The 26,725-nt window shown below is 34.5% G+C and overlaps 1 protein-coding gene across 1 annotated transcript in view; it reads left to right on the forward strand.

Annotated features, from left to right (window-relative positions):
- Kdm3 (Lysine demethylase 3) overlaps nt 1-26,725 on the forward strand; it is a 160,160-nt gene that overhangs the window by 66,033 nt on the left and 67,402 nt on the right. The window contains exon 7 of the mRNA XM_090109322.1: nt 8,207-8,321. Coding sequence (XP_089965448.1) covers nt 8,207-8,321 — 115 coding nt within the window. The remainder of the gene's footprint in view (nt 1-8,206; nt 8,322-26,725) is intronic.

Consider the following 26,725-nt stretch of genomic DNA (forward strand, 5'->3'; position numbering starts at 1 on the left):
AAAATAATTTACTATCTCCGTTATCCCAATCTAGTTTATTAGACCGTTTAAATTTTGAATAGATCTAGTTATGTATGATTTTCCGCTTCATCGGTTGATTGATTGCAGAGCAGTTTTTTTTTATATCGAATCGTTTTATGCAATGCCACACAAAGTCATCCCTTGTTATTGTTATTACGTCGTCTTGGAAGGAAATAGCTCGTTTAACCCGCTTCGATGTTTGCTTTTGTTCTTTTCTAACTTCTTTGTTAGTCGTTATTGTTCCTTTGTTCAGTATTATAAAGCGACCGCGCCAGGGCAAAACTATTTATAAACATTCGTTGATTGAAATCTATTGTATTGCACTATTTCATATTAATTGAATCTAACCTACTTTTAGTCTTTTTATAAGAACCTCTCTAAAGCAGGTGCTTTGAACGGATAATATTTATTATTTATGTATATTATGTATTCGTGGAAGGTAATAAAGTTCTATATATGGGCTTTAATACGTACAGGCGGTTTCTACCGTCTACAGCCCACGCACGCCCACCCTGTCGCATGTTTCAGCTACGTGAATAAATCTCACCTGACAACATACAACCATAGCCCGCATACACGGCTTAGTGGCTCTATCTCGAACCGAATGATATTAGACTTTCGAATATCAAACGCTGAGAATTCCATGCAATTGTTTCACGGAAGATGTCTGTTAGCGCAGTCGTGAGCGTGATACCAGCTAAGTTCACAGAGTCACGGCGCTATTGCGTTCCGATTTACGATAATCGTCTGCTGCATTCGAGATGCGCCATTATGCTAATCTCCTGTTTTGATTTTAACAAGTCTCGACGGTTGACGTCATTTACGAGCACGATTGTATAACTCGCTTTCATGATTATGCCAACCGATTGCGCTTTTATCCAATTAGTTCGTGTATAATACAAAGGTTGATATTATGCTAATTATTTGGTTACCGTTATTTAAATTACATCGAGTTTCGCCTCGCTGCCCACTGAATAACGCGTTTTTGTCTTTCAGTTCTTCTATTGTCTTCCATTACTGAATGCTAATTATGATGCTGTTTTTTATAAGTTCAATAAAGTTAAATTGGGTTATTGAATAGTTTAGCGTTTCTTCGTCTAGTTACGTTCCATGAATATAAATAGGATTGTGTGTTATGAAGTGAGCTTTAAAATCAGTAATCTCATTAGCATAAAATAGCAATTTCGATCGAGTTATTTTATTGTTTAATAGGATGAATGCCAACAGCGGTAGCTAACCTTATTTACGCCGTAATCTAGTTAGAGAGGGCATATCCATGCTCGGTAGTGGACTAGGAAACCGGTCGGCGTCGTGGGGTCCGGGACGGGAGGTACCAGTCGGGCGAGTCGTGTTGCACTCTTGCCCTCCGGCACTCCTCCGAGATTGAGATAAATGTACCGGGAACACGTCGCCCGTACGAACATAGTATGTTCCAACCCGCGTTGCCGTGGTATTACTTTATAAACGTGCTCTGAGAAAGTTTTTTTGTGAAATTGTGCGCACGATCGTTGTAGAAATGTACGGGAATATGGCGGTGAATGATGTGCCGTGTGTAAGTAGTCTTCGGGTCATTGTAACGTGTGTCGATCGATCGTTGGCTTAACCTGTTATGAACGTTTCTAAACTCGTTTATGTGGCTTCACGGTTCCAATGCGATTCAAATTTCATTCGCGTATTAAAGAGTAATCTTTTATTTGTTTTAAAAGTTAATTTTTAATGGCAATTTTGTTTGTCGCTTTTATAGATTTGCTTTGGCAATCGTAGAGTCGTTAAATAGGAATGTAAACTGACGGGCATGTGAGGGATCCCTAATTGAAGACAGTTCATTGAAATCTTATAATTTAACCAAGAAAGTTATATTTTATTGTTATGACATTATAAACAAGGATAAAGAGTTTTTTTTAGTTATGTAAATTTATAACACGTCACCTTTCTTCATAGAAAGTTTCTCACAACTAGTCTAATCCTATTATTACAGAGCGATTAGTGTGCATCACGTGCGAACGCTTATTGAAAAGAATCCATATTTACACAAGGATTAAAATACATGAACGTATTTTACTCAACCTTGAATGAATCGTAAATACGAGCAAGGCAAATACACTTTTCGTAGTACAATGCTATTACGTACTTAGAATATTTCATATCTTTGAAAAACATACATAAATTGGACAGTTGTTTATTCAATTTAAATATCGCGTTAGATTATTATTATTTTGTAGCAAAAGGAGGACAAAGTAATAGGGCCACCTGATAGAAAGCCACAAACGTCTATTGTTATCCACAACAAATATTCCCAAAGGGTGTTCACCTGGTTATAGATAAAATATAGTCTATAGAATATACCAATATACAGTATAAAACATAAGTTGCACAGTGGTATGATATCGATAAGGTGCAGTGTAGTATGCAGGGATGTAAGAAAGGTCAGACTGTCGGCCAGCGCTCTCATTATGTAATCACTTCAACCATAATGAGCTCAGTTACGTAACTGTTTTTAACTCGTCGATAGATAATTCACACATAATTAATTTATTTCTTAGTGAATAGGTTCTAGTTAACGATGTTGTGATTAGTTGAAATGTTACAAATTAACTTTATCTTTTGAAAGTCGCTTGGGAAATAGCTCAATGTGATTATAGAACGTAATTACAAACATAATGAAGGTATCATAACTTTAGTATATACGTGGTTATTAGAAAACAATATCGTAATCTATTCAATGTCTAGTAGAGTGCGTTTCACGAAAGAGTTCCCCTGCCGTTATGTTGGCTTACCTGACTGTCAAAAATGAAAATATTTTTTTTTAATCAAAAATGACAGAGAAAATATTCTCCTTTCTAGGCAGCCGACTCCGTAAGATACGGGATAAGGCTAGGAAGAAAGGAGAATATTTTCTCTGTCATTTTTGATTAAAAAAAAATATTTTCGTTTTTGACAGTCAGGTATGCCAACATAACGGCAGGGGAACTCTTTCGTGAAACGCACATTAAAGAAAAACTCTCACTCTATGATGCGTAACAAATATGAAATAACTGTCATGATGAATACATTAAGGGGAATAGAAACAGTATTGTAAACAGTAAACGTTGGACAGCCCAATATATTACGAGCTACAAAAGCTAACGGGAGTAGGAGATAAGTGAAAATAAATCACCCGTCGGTATTAAGTGGGCCGTTCACCCGCTATCAAAGATCCTGTATGTATAATAAAATCTTGTGACAAATTTATGTTCTCATTTGGAAAAGCTTTTGCGATTTGATTATTTGAAATCTTGGGGAAAGGAATCGGAAGATAAAAAGTCGATCGGATAAGTTGCGACTGTGGTGATTCCTTTCTCTTTGTGACGTTAAATTCATGTCTATGGGTATTATTAGCTTTTAATATACACTAGACTTGGCATCTTATGCCTTAATTCAAAACAATTTCTGGATGTTTTCTTTAATCTAAGCACCTTGTGATTATTTTTGTTGACAGATCAAATATTCCACAGATATTTGATAGGTTATTGTTGAAATCGTATTCAATTTGTTTCAATCCTTTCCTAAGCTTCTATGAAAGCGAGTACATAACAAAGATCGCTGTGGGCGTCAAACCTTACACGTGGTGAAATTTCCGAGAAATTACTTCCTTTGACCTTATTGAAACAAACTTGTTTACTGTTTAAAAGCAATCAACTCTGTTATAACTTCCTTTCAGTTTTCACTTTTAAAAATTGTTACTCAAATTATTTAATTGAACATTAAAATTAACTGGGAACTTCGTCACGTTTCACTGTTGTATTATTTCCAGTGCGACATTTTAACAATAGAGCGCGGGCTGTTGTTTAATCACGATTCAACTATGTTATGAATGTGTGCTCTGTTGCCATGTGAACACAATTCGATCGTATTTGTGTAATTTATGTATACGTGTATTCAGTACCTGTGCGCTACGGTTCACTACGCCCTCGTACAATGCCTATCTTGTTTATTGTGCATATCAAAGGCCCTTCCACAAAGCCTCTGGCTTCTACTTCGACGATAATATGCAACCTACGCTTGGCTCGTTAAACATATTTGATTACATCGCTCTTATAAGTTACAGTACCAATTTTATTGCCGGAGATTGTAATGTTGGATAGGTAGTGTGTGGGATGTTATGGTTGTCGATATCGGCTGTTTGAATAAACTATAATGAGCAAACGGTACTCGTAATTACAAGAGCATTAATAGAAAATTGCTTAACAGTATTCGTGAAGCTTTTTTTGTTCCTAGCTTAATAAACATTGATTTGATTATTATATCATATAACAATATCAATATTGTAGTGATCACATTTATTTTATTGCTTCCATATTTTGTTTCCTAGTTATTCGAATAATAAAGCTAACTGAAGTACTAAAGTTAGCGTGTTGATTAATTTGTGTCGAAACGTGATTTTCAGATGCGGAACCCAGACGAATTTGATTCGCTACGGGCTGTGGGCTAATTACTTCCTAACTTTTTTGCATTCATATCTATTGCAAGCATTTAGTTTTTAGACTGGCACTTTAAGTAACGGTGATTTCTGAGGTCGAAGTTCAATCCAAGGTTTTACGCAGACGATAAGAAAAGAAAGTTTTACTGCAATTAGTTTTTAGATTAGATTAGATTTTGCAATAAGTTTGTCAGAGTTTTGTCTGCTTTAATTGCCGTATTTAATGGATTATTCAAATGGTTGAGGCTAGAAATTTCGCTTGCAAGTTTAGGGTAATATTGTTGAATCTAAATTCTTGAATGTTTTATTATTATTTAGTTGTATAATTGTGTGTTACGAGTAGCACAAAGTAAGAACTGTAGGCTCCAAGGTGACTAACATACAAGTAAAACATTGACATAAAATGGATCGTTTGCTTTTATGTATGTCTGAAATGCCCTACGTTTAATGCACACCACGTTTCAGAGGCTTGTCTAGTAATAATATTTTATGCCTTCGTGTTATTACATTCTGTTTTAGTGTAATTGGGATTTTCTTATGTTACTTTGTACATGTAACACATACGCGTTCACAGATGCTGCGTTTTCTATTTAAATGTAGAGTTGACCTTTATTTATTACTCTCATAAAATATTTGTCTCTATTATGATCTGTAGAGTTGTATAGAAGATTAAATACTTATGTCAGTTTATTACGAACACTCCCTGAGGACGCGGGTCAACGTCAGCGATGGAGATTGAGGAAATTTTATGTACATTTGTAATGAAATGTTGAGCTTTATTTCCAGAATAAGAAATATCTGAGTAACGTGAATTATGTTTTCATTCCGTAGTGCTAAAGTATTTAAGTTTCGTTTTATTGTGTTGAATAATTCATCTTTACATCTCTCTCATTAAGGTAAAGTACGCTTAACCACAAAAGTGGTATGACGGAGGCGTGAAATTAAAATGAAAAGATTTCGTAATTGAATACTATGCGTATATTCTCGAGGACGTCGAAATGGGAAGGAGCAGGTGTAGAGGCATTAAACAGGCGCATGCACTCGCCACGTTACGGTTCTGTCATTAGTGTCAAGTGTTGAAATGGCATACGGTTCGTGAACTCCGCTAGGGGTTAGGGAGGGCGCAGCGGGGAGTAGTAATATGAAGAAATTGCTACTTCACCCTCGTTGCACGCGAACGCGGAATTGTGACCTTCTTTTATGACTCATAGTGAAGGATTAAGTTATATTTCACGTGTTACGTGTCATCGATCTTTTAGTTCCGCCGGTTGTTAATAGATGGCGGTAACTGTTCGATATATGATACATTGAATTTAAAGATTACTAAACAATTTAATAATTGGTTTGTATAATGCTAGTGTCAGTGAATTAAATGTAATTTCTCAATATTATTTTCATTATAGAAATAAAATATCTATTTTTTAGCGAATTCACAGTAGGTATTATAATATGTGAAAATTGAAACTAAATATTCCAAATCTTTCAAGCAAAAAGCTACAAAACGCAAAGAAAACAAGGGAAACATGAACATTACCGTATTCCGAAGATTAGAGGCTAAAAGCATGATGGTTGTGCAATCAGCGCCGTGGCCCACTTCGTCACATTGCGTAGGTCAGTCCAACGTGCGGCCACTTTCTATATCATACGTTACTTTCACTTATACTTTTGTTTTTATCTTTTTACTCTTTTTGAAGATTAGCGAAAATGTTTATGTAAAGTAGTTAATAATTTCATCATACATAATACTTAGCTGCATAGTGCAGGATTACAGGTTGACAAAATGTAAAAAATATTGAGAATTGAAAACGAATATACATATTTTATTGAAAGTTTGTAGATTTTTGAAAATTACGTAATGGTTTCGCATAGGTAAGGGTAACTACAGTAGTGAGGCTACTAATAATTTTGATAGATATTTTTATAATCATGGATAGATTTTTAAAGGTACAAAAACCTAAATTTCAAACGAAGAATGAATGGTTTACATTTAAGTTTACAAGCATTTGTATATTTTACAATCAAGGGATCGACGATTGATGCGTTTTATTTATTGTTTATTTATTTCATCGTTTGTGCTTTGATCAGATTTATACGTTTTAGTTCATTGATCTATTTTTACATATGTTTTCACGCAAGTGCGATAACACTATAGCACACGAATATATATTGTATAGAATACGTTTTTTTGTGAAAAGGTAGCGTATAAACGAATAAAATTTTAATTTGCAATGTTTCTCAACGGGATTCATTTAACGCAACGTGAAATTTGTATAATACATTCTAATAAACGAATATTAATATTAACTGTGAGCAATTTATATCTAACATAATTGCGTCTCATTGCTATTAAAGCATGCAAGCGTCTAGTCTCAAAGTGGCGGCACAACGAAGTTTACTTAACACGATAGCTATCAAAATACTTCCTAGATCCATAAACCGGCTGTTTGTCAATTTCCCGATGACGCAGCGCGCTGTCAAAGCATAATTGTTCGAGCTCCGAGCTTGTGCACATAAACAGTTCAGGCCTTTCTGCCTCCCTCAGGGAGAACCGCCCGCCAGTAGGGCTGCGAACCGGTGAATTCGGTTAGACCTTTTGTTATAAATCAACTTATGGATGGTGAAATGAATACAGTAATAATTATTTAGAATTTCTTTGTGTACTGTGTATTTGCTTTTGTTTTGGGATTAAATAATTGGGTATGTCTTGATTATCTATAATATCTTTCATAGATAAAGTTTAAAGTTTGTTTGGCAACCCTAGCCACAGTTGCCCCAATTTCTTCAAGCACTAAAGACGTAAGAATGTCGTGTCAGTACTCTACGTCCCTTTTATATTTTCAACGATGTTTTATGTCTACAGCTCAGCTGCCTTTAATGGTTTTATTATTTTTAATCTTATTATAGAAGGGAGACAAATTTTATTTAAGTGTTTATGTAACAGAAGAACTACAATTTTATAACAATAGAGCAGAATATTTGGCACATTACTCAAGCATTATCTTAGTTATTTACATCCCTACAATTCTACATTTGATTTATGATTAAGGCCCAAAGTGCAGATTAATTCTGAAGCCGTCTATTAGTCTTGTCGCATCTGGAGTAAACGGCCGTGTAAATGAATGGAACAATTCTAATAGGGCTTATCGCTATCGTTTATCAATCAGTATAAGTGCAGTGAGCGGTTCATTCCCGCAAGTCAGCAATGATCGAGGTGCGCCGCTGACTTGCCAATATCGAGCCTGAAGGCTAAAAACGCTGACTCATTGTATTGGAAGACTCGTACATCGATGACTCGGCCTCGGATATAGTACCTATAGGTTCATTCCTTCAACGTTAATACTATTAAATCATGCCTGCTGGTAACAAATCTCCAGATTTCTTACTTTTAAAACGATTCCGTTCCATAAATTTTGATTACGAACGGCGGATGCGACGTCGAAGATTAGAGTCGGCCTAAATTACATTTTAATGAGACCGCAGAACGGTCGGTTAATCACGAACAGTCAAACAATAACCATTATCTTAATAAAGCGTACTGTTGTAAATTTGAAAATAATACTATCATTTATGCTTATGCAATAGTTTGTACTATAATTTAGTAATATCGACTATTACCATGACTCTACCTACTAGACTCTACTATAGTTCTTTTGTCGTGTACGATTTTGTACGACTACCATTTTTGGCATCCAGTTAAAGTATATAAAAATGTATTTTTATTTACAGAGAGTGGAGCGAGAGGCGACCAAGAGTCCAGCAACCACTGGAGGTAGAAAAAAAGCAGCTGTGAGGAACAACGGACAAATAAACCCTACGGAACCCACTCCGCCCCAGCCAGCAGGTAATATATTCACTACATTGAATATTATTGAATGTGTACAAGCTTGGTTATGTATTTAAAGAGCATATTATGTGTTATAGTCTGAACAATATAATATGACGAACATCAATTACTAATTTCTTGAACAAACGTCCTCATGTTCTTTCCTTGAAAACCTTTTTCCATTTATTAAACTTCGTTCATGGTCTAGGTATACCTAATTGTTTTAATGTTAAGCTATAAATATGAAGAAAACAATTCAATGACGTTTGTGTTTGTAATTATGACAACAATGCCAACTATTTTACAATTGTATTTTTAATTAAAGTCATGTTGAGGAAATAATATGGAAAATAACAGTAGTGTTTACCTTAATCATTTACATAGAATGCATCCGAATTCTCACAAATGGAATTTCATTTGTGTTTTAATGAAATGTTGAAAATATTTTCTTATTTCGTACTTTTTAACCGACTTCAAAAAAAGGAGGAGGTTATCAATTCGGCCGGTATGTTTTTTTTTTTTTTTTTTTTATGTATGTACACCGATTACTCAGAGGTTTCTGAACCGATTTACGTGATTCTTTTTTTGTTCGATGCGGGATGGTGTCGAATTGGTCCCATAAAAATTTTATTCGGATAAGCCCAGTAGTTTTTATTTTATTAGCATTTTTGTCTGCATATTTGTAAATGTTGCGAGTGCAAGTTTGAAGTCGGTTGTTTTTAACGCAGTTATCACTTGTAACTTAACTACTAAATAAAAGGTTAACATAAAATAGTTATTTTAACGGAAAATGTACTGAATTATGACACAGTGAATGCTATTAATATTGCACGTAACAATTATGCGAGAGATATTACCCAGTGATTAAATATATTATGTAAAGCGAATAGAAACGATAGTACCGCTTAATAAACGGTCTTCTGGGCATAAGGTTTAGTATGGATTACACGTAACGTTGTAGCCTCAAAGGCTCTCGGGGGATCCATTCCGGATGCTTAATAGTGGAGGATTCAACCATTCAGGTGCATTGCTTTAGTCTGAAATGAAATTGGATGTGCATTCAATGGTATTTCCATTGACTGCTATGTATTAAATGTTTCACTGATGTCTGTAATTACTGAGGACGTGTATAATGAATAGACACAGTTGAAAAGAAATCGAGATATAAACAAACGAATTAATGACGAAAAGAAAGTTTGATTAATGACACAAACTATCGTTTGTAATTAACTGCTTTGTTTGTGTGATAACGTTTTGCATTGATTAATGAGGAATAATGCTCATCAATACATTCTTATTAATCAGTCGTGTTTTACAATTCACTACGTAGGATTGTTATAATTGAATTACGTTACGTTATAACGTAATGGTTTATAGAACCTGTTATTATTATGGAATTATTTCCAATAACTCGACGGGAAATAAAAATATAGCAATTGATTTATATATTGTGGGTTCAACATAAATCCGAGTTCGAATACTTCCTCTAATGGAGGGCTCGGACTGGCGATTGCAGTCAAGAATCAAGATGGATGACGTCCATTTGCTATGAAATGGAATCGGAACATGTGTGTTTTTCACACGAAAACATAACCTTTTATTTGTTACTTGTCATGTCAGTTGATATAACGTATTCCACTTTGGATTTTAGAGTTGAATGTGTTAACTGTTAAAATGTACCTTTTAGTTTTGATATATATCTATTTTCTATGGCTATTGAATTTTAATACAGTTGTCAATATTAATATTTAAATATTTCGATATCTTTATTCGTGGATACAATATTTTTCGATTTCAACGTGTTTCGTGTATAAATATGGTAGTGTTATAATAAATTTCGCTTTCAACTTTAATATACATAAGGCATAACATTTCTTATGATTTGACTTAAAACGAAATTTCCATATTTATTCTCGTCGTTTCCAAAGCACACCTAACCTAAGCACTTTCCAGGGAGAAATATAAGTTTACAGTCATTTCTATTCGTATCACATCAGCTGTCGACAAATAAGAAATTAAATTCTACGTGCGTCCTTCGGCTAAAAGGTTATCCTTTGACTGAAATATTGTATCCACGATAAAGGCTGATAAAACGTGCTTTCATTTCGGCCTGTGTTCGTGACAGGCGTGTGACGTCACGGGCTGGCTGCGACCCCTCCCAGGGATGTGTCATGTAAATCACACTACGTGCTGTATTTACATAGATAGTCGTGTTTGTTTTAAATTCTTTTGAGTTTTTAATAGACAAAATGATCTATTTTCGATTCTCGTAAGACATTCAAAACGTGTAGAGTATTTTAATTGATGTATTAATTATTATCGACCGCATTTGAAAGTCGTGTAGTAAAAATATTTTCACATGGATTATTTATTTCAGAATATGCGAATAAATGTGTTGCAAAACTAGCTACTTACAGTTTATCAAAATGAAATATTTAACTACATACATTTAAATTAAATGTAGATACAAACTAACTTTGGATAAATAATTTTAACCTTCATTACTGCCAGTACATATTGACTTTAGTTATTAGCCTATATAGACCGGGAGATACTGACACAAAATTTCGAGTCATTTGTAACAGGATGGCGGTTCTACAGGGTTCTTAGTACGCAATGACAAAAAGAAAAATGATGGTGTGAACGCTGGTACCGGCGGCTTAGTCGCGTGGGCGTTAGTCGAACTCGTCGGAAAATAGCGAAAGTCAAACGATTTGTAACAGTATGGCACTTATTTTTCCTGTAAGTTTGAGGATCAACGAATATAAATACAAAATATCAAAGATCTAGGTGTTGGAAATCTTCACTTATATAAATTAATAATAAATTTATTTTTCAAGTATGACAGCACTTTTTCCCCCTACTAGAAGTATGGCAAATATAATAGTGGTCACATTTTATCAAATACTCTCCAAAAAGCCAAATGCAATACTGGTACAAAAAGATAGGCGAAATAAAAAAAAATTGCAGATTTTCGGCGGTATGGCGACCATTTGGAATCGTCCGAAAAGTATGGCATGGCAATTTTCGTAAATGGCTGCACGACGATGGTTACCTGTGCAAAAGTTAGCTTGGTACAAATGGTTGAATAATTGTTTTTTTTAAATCAACACATTCGCGTCGGTATGGCGGGCTGTAAGTCATACCGGAAAAGTATGGCATGACACTACCGCCTACTTCTTTTTTATGGGCTATCGGTAAATTCTAAAATTTTTGTGTTACAAATCGTTTGACTTTCGCTATTTTTCCGACGAGTTCGACTAACGCCCACGCGACTAACCCACCGGTACCAGCGTTCACACCATCATTTTTCTTTTTGTAATTACGTACTAAGACCCCTGTAGAACCGCCATCCTGTTACAAATGACTCGAAATTTTGTGTCAGTATCTCCCGGTCTAATACCTATCAAAAGTAATTTAACTTTATCTCTATGATTAATTGCTCAACTACTCTACATATTTGTGAAGTATCTATAACGGCAATATACATTGTATTATAACCTTTATAGCCCTATTTAAATTGTAAATTACAATCTCTGTATTGTGTAATATTATGACCGTTTCAAACGTCTCGATGCAAAAACACGACCCGGTATACGAAATTAATTTTCGTAAATCAACCGTTCCCTCTTTTGACATTGTAATTTTCATGAATGAGTCGCTTTAATTATTCTTGAATAATTCAAAATAAATTAAATTTTGTAACCGTGACCGATGCGTATTTACATAATAAAGAGCTGTGTCTGACACCTTGTATTCGAACAACCGTTTGGTATAATTTCGTCAATCGCTAATAAATATTAAAATGTGTATCGTTGTCGTGTGTTTTATGGTTATGTAAACTCATCACGATATTCATCTACCTTCTCTTAGTATACGCCATAATTTGTTCACGTTAAGAATATGTTACATATTGATAAGATTTATACAGAATGTTTATTTCTTATTCCAACTTGAATAAGGTTTATCTACTATATGAATTAACGTAATTAAAGTTATCTAAACGGTACCTGTTTAACATAATCATTTGTCCTTGAAACACAAGAATTATTTCACAGAAATTCGTATAATTTTGAGTAATAATTGAGCGAGATAATTTGAATATCTGTATCCATAGTTGGCAACTATGTAATGTATTCAGACAGTAGCGAACTTTATATTGGTTTCAAAGTTGTGAACACTTAAAGTCCCAAACAAATATTGCTCGGATTGTTTCAACTTTTCCGTTGTTCGGAAGTTCGGTCACTTTCGTTGGAGTAATGCTGGCCTGTCGGTGAGTGAGAACAAAACTGGTTTGAAAAGTTGTTACTGAATAATATCGTAATTGTTTTCAGACCGCTTTGTAACTTTAGATTGGAAACGAGATGTCTTTCTCAATCTTAGTTTAGAAGTTATTATTGAAAAACAAAGTGAGAAATATTTCAATTTTACGTACATAAAAAACAAACAATGTTATGAACGTACAATTTCTCATTGAGACTGAAAAGTTAATGAAATGAACTTTCAAGAAATAAGTTTACTGGATCATAAACGGAAAATTTTTGCTCTTCCATCCTTCTTAAACTTCTTAATACGAAGTTTAAGTTGTATAATGTATATAGCAATATGTAGATACTGTTAAACAACTACATATATATAAATTATAATCACATATTATTCGTATTAATGTAATGCGCGTCATGGTGTTAGATAAGCCTTGGTTTGAACACGGTTCACTGGTCCTTTTCATATGGTAATTAATATATTAATCATCTTGCCGTTGCGTCGTACTAAAGGGAAAATAATCTGTCTAGAAGTCTTTAGTCTAGTTGTTGATGTAGTACACACAAATATACAATGGTGGAAACGACAGTCCTTTGTGTCAGTTAAACGGAATTCGGATATTGGTTCCGCGCTGCTTCGCTTGTTTACTGAACAATTTGCTTTTAATTGGTTTTGGCGACCATCATTGTGCCCCACGTCCACCCACCATCTTTTTTATTCAAAATTCAATTAACGCGGTTTAATGAAACTCTTTATTCGGAGCGACGGGCTTATTTACATTACGGTTTTTGACCAACAATTTTCTAATACTGTGTCGTTGTATTGTGATATTATCAGCTGAAAAGCGCATAAAAGACTAACATAACATATACTTCTAAGATCTTCGTTTTTATTAAAATAAATGAGTTTAACAAGTATGTGTGTAAGCTGAACATGTTCATGTAGTTGTACTTTATCTGGTTATTCCAAAAACGGAGGTTTTACCTTTCAAACCCAGTTTTTGCTGATATCATAATTTAACATGTTATTTAAAGGACCTTTCTTGGAAACGAAATGATAAGAGACAAAATATTTCGCATATTACTAATTTAATTGGTACCGGTATACTTTATATTTGAGTCTTTATTACACGGTTTTGGGGTCAATATTACCATAACTTTAAGGACAGAATTAATTGAGTGCTTTGAAAACTCGTTTCGATATTTTAGATATGTTCGCCGTGTAGTATTAACAAATGTACCTAGACATGAGTATTTATAAAACAAGTTTCATTATAATATTATCATTTACGTTGACGCTGACATATTTCGTGTAGGAAACGCGTATTTTTGGCACAAAGATTAATTTTAGAGATACGTTGTTATGTAACGAAGTAATCTGCATTCTGGTGGTGATATTACGTGAAATTTTACGTATATATTCACGTTGGTGCGCAGTTTGCATAACTTTACATATTTACAGCTACATGCACTGGTGTTCCGTAAATTTCAGAATGAGTACATATTCGCAATTCATCTGCATTTCAAGGTTGAAGTTATCATAGATGTTTCTGTGATCTGTCTCTAGTGATTATATATGTATGCATCTGCATTTAAATTTCTAAGTTACGTTACTGTTTGAAGACGTCGATGGTAATGAATTACATAATTTGGATGCATAAAGCGTTCTAATTGAATGTGACCGATTTTCCATTCTCATTCACTTTACTGATTTACGAATAGCGATAATGAAACCCTTCAGCTTCGAATAGAATCACCCCAAGCTGTGTTCCCCGCGTGCACAAAAACAGCCGCGCTAACACGTTTCGCTCTACATCTACATACAGCTTATACCAGTGCCCTTGTGAAGTTGGAATAAGTAACAATATTAAATTTGCATGCCGACGAAGCCCGGGGGGAGCGGCGGGTGGGGGCGGCGCGGGGGGCGAGGGGGAATGTGTCATGAGCGCTTAGTTCGTGCCTCGAGGGGTCGCGCGGTCGGGGCGGCAATCGTGCAGGAATGCGCCGCGCTCACCCCGATCCCTAAATTCTAATCCACCTGATTGTAATGAGGTGAAACGAGGTGTAATACAACGATGTTTTGGCGGCGAGCGGCTCAACGGAACGGAATGATTGAGCACTGAAATCGTGGCACGCATCCGGCTGCAATTACGCGAAGGTGACACGCAACTCGTAAGACGTGATTCACTACGGCTTAATTAGAAACAAAAGTGCGCTAGCTGCGTGAGCGGGTTGTTTATCATATTTTACTTAATGGGCGCTGTTTAAACGTTTTTGTCGATGAACAATGATTTAAATTTAGACCAACATGAACATACATTCAAACAAATATAAACGTGTTAAATAATTGCTTTAATAATACTGTATTTAAATATTTATAGGTATAAATGGGAATAATGAATTCATTACAAAAAACAAAGTTAAAAACAATATTAATTAATTCGCATATATTAATTAAACGATTCAGCGATTACAATGTCCAAGCATAGTTAGATTACAATGGGAAGTGTAGGAAAAAATATGCTAAGCGTATGCATAGATTAGCGTTAAGATTATAAGAACAATAGGCGGGGAAATCGACACCGTGAAACCCGAGCGGCACCTGCGTAAGCATAATAAGTCGCATCGTTAACGTCACGTAGTCGTTACGTAAAGAACAATGGCCGGTTGGAAGGCGGCCGTGAACGCGTCGCGAATCTGTACAACTATTTGTTACGTTTATGCATTCAAATCGTATCCATATATACAATATTGATGTGGAATCGCAAATACGATATACCGTTTCCGTCCCTGTCCACTGTATAAACAGGAATTTACATATTTTTCGTGCATCGCTCTGTTTGTTTTGCGTGCAGTGATTGCGTGTGCGGCACGATAATCGAATCCTATTTCGCCGATGCTTCGTTCTTCATCAACGATTCTGGTTTAAGCCTTGAAATTGTTCAGGGCTTTCTACGTTTATTCATTTGGATTGAGCATTTAAATTTAAATAGACGGGTTCTCGTTAATTATCAGTAATTATAAAGGTTAATTAGGATTGTTTTATTGTTTTATTGCACAGATAATCGTTGCAGCTTAAAACTCAAATATTATAATTAAACTAGTTTCAACAACAGTTTAGACTTGTAAAAATATCGATATACTTATAAGTTATAACGTCTCCTCTCCTACTTGTAAGTGTCTCTATTTGTCAAATGTTTTTATTAAAGAAACTAGCGGTCCGCCCCGGCTTCGCCCGTGGTACATATTTACGTTTTCTCTACATAAGAACCATCCTCGTACTTCAAGGAATATAATAAAAAAAGAATTATCGAAATCGGTTCAGCCGTTCTCGAGTTATGCGCTTACCAACACATTTTGCGATTCATTTTTATATTAAAGAAATATATAATAACTGAATTACGTAACTTGTATAATATTATGGTCATCACTTCTATTTCGAGATTAATGTTTTACACAGTCGAGTCAACATTACGCTGCAATATGTGTACTTTCACCTCAATGTACCGTTACACGAACTGGTCCTATCTCAGTCACGTCGCTTTATGTTCTATAACCTAAGCCGTTAGTAATAGCCATTCGTATATCAACCTTATCTCTCTTTTAAAATTTATTGTGCGACAGTAACGGCTCGATTTATGAGTTTATTGAGATTCAGATCCTGATTTGAATAGGATTCGAGTTGTGTGGAGATGCTCTTAAACTATTCGACTCGCTAAGATGTTGTCAAAGGAATAATATTTATATTTGAATATATCACCATGTAAAATACTTTGATGACATATTCAATGATAAGAATAATAATTCTTAATGTTAATTTGATAGGAACAAGAAGCTAGTATTATATAATGACTTTGTTTCCACATGTTAGCAATTATGAACTGTTTGTAACGTAATTGGGATCAGTTGAGTCACCAGCCTCATACGGCGAATTCCTCGCTGTGTCGAATATGTTTTTCACCCAATTATGGTCTCAGTCCGTTATGACTTTTATTTGTCCTACAACACATGTTAACTCGAAACCGGCCCTACATTTTATAATAGTCATTGCGTGAGACAAGGTAATAGGTATATATGTATGGCTGTCTTATAGATAATCTCATGCAACCATCTCCCTCTAATCGGCCCTGAGTGTGTGGATTCATGGCCCCCTTAAAGGGAATTCGCCGTTGAAACGTAATCGGTTCTAAGAAAAATTTATCACAACCCTTTCTTTAGAACCTGCCCAGTTTTTATGTTCGGCGGCTGTGTACGTCGTTATTTCGTTGATTAGGCTCGTAAATCTGAGTGGTTTTCGAGATAGCTCCGACTATTAAATTCTTCACTCGAGCGTACTTTCGCTTACAAAATTCGTAATTGATGAAATCGTATCGGCTCATTTTTATCGCGCGATATCTATCGCTTAGACATTCAAGGTGAACAAACATTTTGTTTCGATCGTTTCATTGACCTTTAAGCGATAATTATCGGCGTTTCTGATATCGAATATTAAGATGAAATATCAGCCGATAAAAGCGGGTTGTTATGTAATCGGTCGCATTGTATTATACGGTTAGTTGATTGACGTTCGAGGCCTTTCGTGCACTTGTAGATGGTATCCTCGTTACTCGTATGCAACGTGAATTGATTTTATTTTATCGCTTGTAGCAATCAATTGTCGGAGCGGATCGACATTCAAGTGGGTTAAATCAATTAACATCACGATCACTGTTCATCCGCTAAGATGCGCTCGTATTTAGCTCGTTAATTGTCTTTTTTTAATGTTTACTTAATGAACTCGAGCTCATTATACGTTTTACCTTCATCTGATTTATATATGGACTTATTAACATTGAAACATTTTTTGTTCAATGAAATATAAATACGTTCAACGTAAAATGTTAAATAATGTTGCATACAATTATATTTAAGTGCATTTCCCAGAATAAAAAGATAGTATCGAGTGTAAGGCGCATAAGGTCAATAGTCAATACTCAATAGTATATTATTGCATAAAATTGTGCAATTTGCAGGATGAAGTTTGTTGAACGAATATTAAGTATTCATAATTAAATTTGATATATGTTAAATGATTATTTAATAAATGTTTATTTCGCATAAATAAACGTAGGTATTTATTATTTTGTAGCTTGTAATTTATTATTAATTATGAATCAGAAAGAGTAAATTAAATGTAAATATAGAGAAGCCACCACCACGTTTATTTCAATTACAGTAATTACGTTAAAGAGCTATTATAAATATTTCTATAACTATACAAACTATTAACAAAACAAGAAAACTTTCCATAGTATTGTTGTATGAATAAATCGTCAATGTTTCGCGACTCGACCTATTTGTTTGATACTGTTTAAATATGGAAATGTGTTTAGAATGCTGCCAATAAATTTAAATATGTACTAGCAAATGCAATAAAAATGTTGAGTGTTATTGACTATAAATAGCAATGTAATAAATTATAAGCAGTATGCAAAAAGCATTCATTACTGTACGCGTAGCGTACGTGTTCTAGAATATACGTAATTGGTGTAATAGACTGAATAGTTGAACTGGGTCATATCTAGTAACAAAATGATTGAAACAGTGGGCTGTGGGTGCACGCCGCACGCCGCACAAAATGGCGGATCCGCAGCGCAGTAATGGCAGCCGGCCTTGGGTTTGCTCGCAATCGCAATCAACTTATTATTCAATCTCATGTCGCGAATTGGTCCGAGGTCCAGCGGCCATTGAACTCATAATAGCTATCATACTGTTTTGCCGTACATTTATCAGCAAAAAATCTAATGGATATTGCTTGAATTATAGTGCGCAGAATTTAAACGTATTATTAAATGGAACACGATTTTAAAGTAGCAGCACCTCTTTCTTTGTTTTGTTTCAGCTGTTCAAATTATCATCTCTATTTTGAAACATACTTAATCAATTTATGAAAGGTTTCACTGATTAAATTTATTTTGCTCCAGCTTAAAGATGGTAAACTTTTTAAGTGAGGTTACATCGTGCTTTTGTAAAGGTCGTCGTCTCCGTGGCGTTGACGCAAATCCGACACAGTCCGTTATGTCCTCCCAGAGAACAATAGGTCCGTTCGCGCTACTCCTCTAATGAGAAATGTTTGTTTTTCAGTTTCACACAATAGTTGCTCTCGTAGCCACTTTCGTTATTGCCTGTAATGTTCTGACTTTCCAAGTGTTAATAATGCCCTCAAATCTACATTATGCACGGTTTCGACAGTCTCGCCGAACCTTGTACCGTAACGGAAAAGTAACGCGCTGAGCATACATTGCGTATCGCCGATGAGTACGGAATGCATAATAGCTATCTAAAGCAGATTGTAATTTAGCAACGATCCAAAGAATCGACCTTGATTGAAGGCTCATTAGGCGGCGAAGTCGAGACGGGAATACGGTCGAACCGGTCGTGGCTCTGCATGATTTATGCCTTACGCTTTACAAAGAGATTTTTTTTCTCCGGACCGGTTTCCCCGATGGTTTTGTTGCGCTACCTGGACGGATAAAAAACAGTGTCAATTCGTTTTGGATCGTAATAATAATACTGAACATTCCTTTTGTGGAGCATGCGGTCGTGGAAACGTGATGTGCTCACTGCAGCTTCATTATATTAATGGATTCGACCGGATGAATGTTAAGAGGAGACCTTTAAACTTTATTGCATGTCGTTAACGTGTTCTTGATGTAGGAATAAATGATAGCTGTTGTCGACTCTTGCTTCTCGATATGTTTAGGTGTTTACAGCTAGTATTAATGTTTAGCTGAGCATTCGTAAATTGAATAATTTACTTGTTTGAAAACTAAAGATGCAACTTTACGTAATACAAAGATTTCCAATCGGTAGTAATTATGCATGGTTTAAATGGTAATAATTCACGTCGGTTCTCAGAAGCCCGTTGTGTTTTCCACATACTAATGTGTGTTTGCGTTAAATGTGTCGCCGCGTATGGATATCGATGCTACAACGACCTCTACTTGACATTGGCGTTTGTCCTCGCTTTAACCAGTTTTTGCTTCATTTTTTGTTGAATTTTATTTATCAGCCGCCAACTAATGTACCACCTGCCGCGGTCGTTACCCGCTTAGAAAAACTCCCCTCTCCCAACAAAAGATATCCCCGAAGTTATTCTTACTTATAATTATGGCTCACAAAGAGTTTCGGGTAGAAAGGCAATGTTTTTTTGTTTACATACAAAAAATTGCCCTGTAATTCTTTTGAAAAGAACATTCCTTTGTCCGAACATGCGTGTACCTGTTTTTTGCTTGTAGAAAAAATGTAAACAATTCATTTCACGAGGGATAAGGATCTATTTGCAACGATGTGTGTTTAATAATAATATGTTATCCCGGTCTAGCTAAAATATCGCATGACGTAACAGCAAAATATATTGGGACACTTCCACATCTTAAACGTAATTTACGACGCCGAAACTGACATTATTACGGTCATTTAAAAAATCACCCACAAGAATTCACATCACAATTCACTTAAATAAATGTTTTTCCTCTAACAGTATTTTTACATTTAAACTGTCTATGATCCCATAGATATCAATCTAATTTCATTTGCATACATAATTTGGCATACAATTGGTCCAAACAATATTTATATTTTATAGAGCCATATTGTAGCGAATAGATTTGTAACCGATAAATATAGAATGGAAATAAATTGATGTCGTAACAAAGTATAACGATGAGACAATCAAAGGAATTGTTGAGAGACATAAATCTCTCCATTCACATTTAGTTAGATATTGCCAACTTCTGAGAAGTTGCGAAGTTTTCGAAGACATGCCAAACTTTTAATGCTCTTTCCGCGGTCGATTTTAATAATAAGAAAACTTGTGTACTTTAATGTTGTATAAGACCGTTAAATTAAACTTTTTCATTGTTATGAAGTTCGCTAAAAATAAGTATTTAATACTCGCAGAAATTGTTTTGGCCACGAAATTAAAAAGGAATTTTTCGACAGCGCATTCTTATGTTTTCTTTTATAAAAGTAAAACGAGTTATTTTTATTTGAATCATGTAATCGCTAACGTTTCATCTGACCTTTGTTCGTCGTGATATTTAGTCACAATTAGAAACAAGGGGCAACAAAAGCAGTAACCAAGTACGAAGTTGACCCTCGCGACATGTGCCTTCCACTTAGGAATGATAATATGTTTTGGTAACTGTACTGTGCTTACAGTACGTATATATGTAGAATTGCACTGGCTCACCACTACACTCAATAGTGCGGGAACACGTCCATTCCAGTCCGGCATCGGCCGTCGACTGACTAATGACAGCTATAAGCTTTCCCCACCACTGGTGTACGTGAGACAATGTATATATCTATTTCATAGATACACTACATCCCTTCCTTTTTCAAAATTAATTAATTTCCGCTCCAAATAATCACATAATGAAAAATTATAGAATTATACAGTTATCAAGTTATTAATTAATAATTCCCAATAGAACTTTGAAACCTAAGTTAATGAAGAACTCTTAAAATCAGAACATACTTATCAAACCTACTAGTTTGATACTTGATAAACTCATTCCGTACTAGCTTCCACCCCTGCCCTTCCTTTTCAAAAATATTTTTTTCTATTTTCAAACGAATATTGTATAGAAGTGTATAACATTATCCAACATTTTATAAACAGCGTCTGTCCTTCAAAATGATTAGACATTTTGTAGGATTCGTAGACCGGCTAAATTGAAATAATACCTAGTAAAAGTTTGTCTTTTGAAACATGTATGACCACGTATGGAATCGGTAAAATACTAGTTGTGTCGCGTGTTCGTGATATTGTTAATTCCTATTTGTATTTATAATGATCATATTTATCACTATTAAGTCGTAATAATACCGAATAAATAGAAATAAAAGTAAAAGTTTTTGTTTTGACACATATATCTATCTCTCTTGCAAGCATCCTGCGTCATATTATGTCATAGTATCTATTTGAAATGAATGTTGAATGAATGTGTTCGACGCATTGTTTGACGTTATTTATTTTGAAATAATGTTTATTACGATTTACTTTTCACATTTGTCTTGTAAATTAAAATATTACCTATGTAATAAATGTAAAACTTAACGTTCATCGTTAGTTTAAACTCAATAAAGTATTTTTTTTTTAAAGAAAACTTTAATCATTTCTAAAAGTACTAACATCAAGCTTTATGAGCTATCTTGACACAATAAGTTTGATTGCGATACCAAGTGCCATAGTCACTTGGGCAATCTCCTTTAGACAATTATAGAAAATATGACATTGTTATCTAAATTTACAAATTTCGGCTTGCTCAAAAAATAAGACAAAACTTATTATTGAACTTCATGTTTTTACTACCTAACATAAGTTTAAAGTATCTGCATATCTTCAAACTTATTAACTTTATTCTTTTTTTTTTTTTTTTTTTTTTTTTTTTTCCAAATTTGTAAGTGGCCAAGATTCTGTACTGATGAGTGTACACCACCAAATTCAATGCTACATGTTTATATTGATTACTCAAACTACAAATGTCTCAATGTTTAGGATTTGCGTTCTGAATTATTCTAAAGCTACACAATCTTCTTATATATAAAAATGAATCGCAAAATGTGTTGGTAAGCGCATAACTCTAGAACGGCTGAACCGATTTCGATAACTCTTTTTCCATTATATTCCTTGAAGTACGAGGATGGTTTTTATGTAGAGAAAACGTAAACATGCACCACGGGCGAAGCCGGGGCGGACCGCTAGTTACCTACTAAAAACGTGTTCAGTTTCTCCTTTAAACCAATTAACTTTATCTGACGATAATATTATGTATTATATAGACGTCAATAACCGTGCTATTTTTGTATTCTTTATGTAAACAATCTAAATATCTTAATCTTCAAGAGACCCAAACATTCGTGAGATCTAAGTACCTTTTGTTTGAATTCTAAATTACCTTAAACAATACAATAAATGAACAACCTTCAAAAACCAATTCAAGATACGTATTCTAACCATAGATTCACGTTATGTCAGCTGCTTATCTAAACACGTAATTATCTGTTACATTTTATTATGAACTGCGTAAATAAGAAAGTCTTAAAATATGCGAGTATTAAGTGTTTCGATTTACCTTCTATTCGATTAAATTAAACCTGCCTCTTTTTCATAGTCAATTAGGCACTGTACATCACGTTTTTTCATTAAGTATACATTAAAGTCAAATGGAAATCACGCCTTAATTATTAAAAGTTACGAAAAAATTAAATCTCTTGATGCAACTACTTAACGCATTACTTTTCATCTTTATTCGAGTAGTTATAAAGCTGTCTTTGCATAGCATGTCATTTCGATCTGTCGACTAGTACGTACTAGTACTTAGTACTAACGTGGGTAGTCAAGAAATCAATTCAAAATAATTCGCAAATGGTTTTTCATTATATTTTATGGACAAGTGTATGTTTATCGTTTACGTCCAATTCAATGTCTTTCTTTGCTAGTGTTAACTTGCTAACTACAAAACCGTTAAGGTATATTTAAATTCATATTATCATCATTATTTGCGGAATGTAATTACAAAGATAATACCTATATACAAGTTATAAGATTCTTATTCCTTCCACTCGTAGTTGAACGAGAAATTATTTATATTTTAAATTACATTAAACAATATTAGGTAGGTATGTCACACAACACTAATTACTGTTATTTCGATACATAACGAAATTACACTAATAATATTATTATTGCAAATGTATGTCCAATATGATGTCAATTATTAATTTATTATTTATCAATTATTATATTTTTTGATTTATAAAGTCACAGGATTGTTTTTTAATTATTAACCAATTTATCAACCCTGTCTGCAATATATTTATAGGTAGTTGTTTAAAATTGTCTGGTATTTATGAAGGTAGATTGTAATGCTTCTAGAATTTAAACTATTTTTGCAGTATAAACTTTACACGTTGCTAATATAGTTTATTCTGATATCTGGTCATAATTTGAGTATTAATTCCTCCTTTTTTTCGTGTAATTATTATGAAAGACGTGCTTAGGTACGCCACAGGATTTTATTTTTTGAAATATCATGAATTACTGATGTAGAACATCAGTAGGTTCCAAACTACTAGTAATATAACACGAGATAATAATTATATAACTACGTAAAACGTAACACGGGTTAATTTTAATGTAATAAGATATAACTACACACTGGTTTTGTACGTTACAACCTACAACAAAATCTGTTCAGTATTACCATCATTGTGAAGTTACTACAGTTTGAAAACTTACTTTATTTTCTGATTGCACACTCAATGTGAAATAATATTATCTACTGACCGTTTTATGTGAATGATTGTAATACAGATTAGTTTGGTACCAGTCACCCAGTTACACGTCACCCTGGATTCCGATGAGCACCGGCTGGATGTGTTGACACGTTGCTCGACGTGGTAGCGGACACCGGGCATGGTGTCGCGGACCCAGATGTGATGTCACGGTACCTAGGATATCGTGTTGCGTATCAACGAATGATACTCGATGCATGACGCTCGAAGCTCGACTCATGCGTTGCACGACGCGATGACATGGCGTTCGAAGCGGTGGTGAGAGCGGCAGCGCCATCCGTGCTGCGCAAGGTGAAGTTGCCGGCCTGCTGGAACTTGTCGACCTCGACACCTTACCTTTGGCACCACCCAAAGAGTGACACATAGAATTTCTGTTGGATACATTTTCCCATTGAAAACATTCGAATGTAAAGTAGCCTCGTCCCGATGGCACACCTCCCATTTAAGGAATGTCAATTTCTCCTATTCAAAGGAAATCCATACCTCCTTTTAAAAGGAAATCGATACCTCCTATTTAAAGGAAGTCCAGACCTTCTATTTAAAGGAAATCAATACCTCCTATTTAAAGGAACTCAGTACCTCCTATTTAAAGGGCATCAATACCTCCTATTTAAGGGAAGTCACTACCTCCTATTTATAGGGAATCAACACCTCCTATTTATAGGGAATCAATACCTCCTATTCAAAGGAAGTCCCTACCTCCTATTTAAAGGAAGTCATCTTTCTTTCTTTCTTTCATACCTCCTATATATAGGGAATCAATACCTCCTATTCAAAGGAAGTCCCTACCTCCTATTTAAAGGAAGTCATCTTTCTTTCTTTCTTTCATACCTCCTATATATAGGGAATCAATACCTCCTATTCAAAGGAAGTCCCTACCTCCTATTTAAAGGAAGTCATCTTCTTTCTTTCTTTCATACCTCCTATATATAGGGAATCAATACCTCCTATTCAAAGGAAGTCCCTACCTCCTATTTAAAGGAAGTCATCTTCTTTCTTTCTTTCATACCTCCTATATATAGGGAATCAATACCTCCTATTCAAAGGAAGTCCATACTACCAATTTAATGGAAGTCCATACTACCAATTTAATGGAAGTCAATACATCCAATTTAATGGAAGTCCATCTATCATTTCAAATAGAATATGAAATACAAACGAGTTTACTCGTCGTCGTCGTTTCAGCCATGGAACGTCCACTGCTGGACGGCCTGCATCCAGTGACTCCCAGCCACTCTAACCAGGTCGTCTGTCCATCTTGTGGGAGGTCGTCCCATGCTTAGCCGCCCAATTTACATGTAATGTCATAATAATATAAAATTATAACAATGGCGGTTGCGAGTCCATAATACTTTGCCACATCTTATTACTACATGTTACCACTTGTATTTATATTGTGGCTTTTTATGCATTAAACAAACATGGATATATTAATTTACCCAATCTATTTATAGTCTAACGACATTTTAAATATTTATTTCTAATTTCTAATTTTAACGAAATTAGTTATAGATAAGTAGCAGTCGTGAAAACGTTAAGACATTTAAATAGTTTGCCACTTGAATAATATAATAAAACTAGGTGTGGCTAACACACAGTATTTTAGTGTACCTATGCATTTTTATCATATTATGTATATATTAAAGTATTTTAAATATTTTTTCATATTAATTATATTCGCATTTAACGAGTCGCGGTATAAGCGTTGTATGCGTTCTGCGGCTAAAATATTCATTAATGTGCAGGTAGTTCTAAAATGTTTCAATACAGTTTAATTCTGTTTAAATTTAAAATCGTTCCTTCCTATTCCTTGAATGCGGAATTCTATTTGTTTTTATCAGCATTTATTGTTTAATTTCTAATAAGTGTATTATGAATTCAGTGTGTACATAGTAAGTTTATACTTATTTACTTATTTTCTCCTTCTGAGTGGAACAAATAAGCGCAATTAGCACAATAGTGAGTGAGTAATTATTTTCCAACAACCTAAACACGGTACTGTTCATCAAATAGGTATATTATCACAGAAGCCTCTAAACTAGGTTTCCTCAATGTGAGATATACCGAATTATTAACTCAAAATAAAAAGAAGTTTAACCTTTCCTGATTACATTATATTATGCTCACATGATGTCTTGAAAATAAATTACTTAAATTCAAATAAATTATTCAAACCAAAATAAATGCGTATTCTAATTACTAGATTAAAATTCGAAAGATTTTATTTTAACTTGTGAAGGATTTCGGATAAGATTGAAATTGCATTTGTATTTAATGTGAACCAACAGACGTAACGGTTATTCTGTCTTTAACATTTCAAAATGAATTCTGGTATGTTACTATATACCCTCTCCCTTTTTTATTAAATTTCTTAAAACTTTTTATTGCACGCGTACTCTTTATAATATTGTAACACTGACCTTTTACCTCGTCGCCACTTGTACTGTGCTTACAGTACGTATATATGTAGAATTGCACTGGCTCACCACTACACTCAATAGTGCGGGAACACGTCCATTCCAGTCCGGCATCGGCCGTCGACTGACTAATGACAGCTATAAGCTTTCCCCACCACTGGTGTACGTGAGACAATGTATATATCTATTTCATAGATACACTACAGTAACCTTAACGAGTCAGCTCGGATGACCAAATTCTTCTAAACGACTGTAAGATAAGTCCTGGTTTGTTTTCACTGTGTATAATATGGCGTTGGCTTATTACGAATTTGTAACGTGATCCCTTTTATAACTTTTTGTCAATGCTTAAATAGTTGCTTACGTGACATTTCTGACGTTGCTTATAATATTACAAGAT

Source organism: Colias eurytheme, chromosome 14, assembly GCF_061535395.1.
Source record: "Colias eurytheme isolate Ceu_HAF_F1 chromosome 14, ilColEury1 Martin Lab GWU primary, whole genome shotgun sequence".
Lineage (NCBI taxonomy): Eukaryota > Metazoa > Arthropoda > Insecta > Lepidoptera > Pieridae > Colias > Colias eurytheme.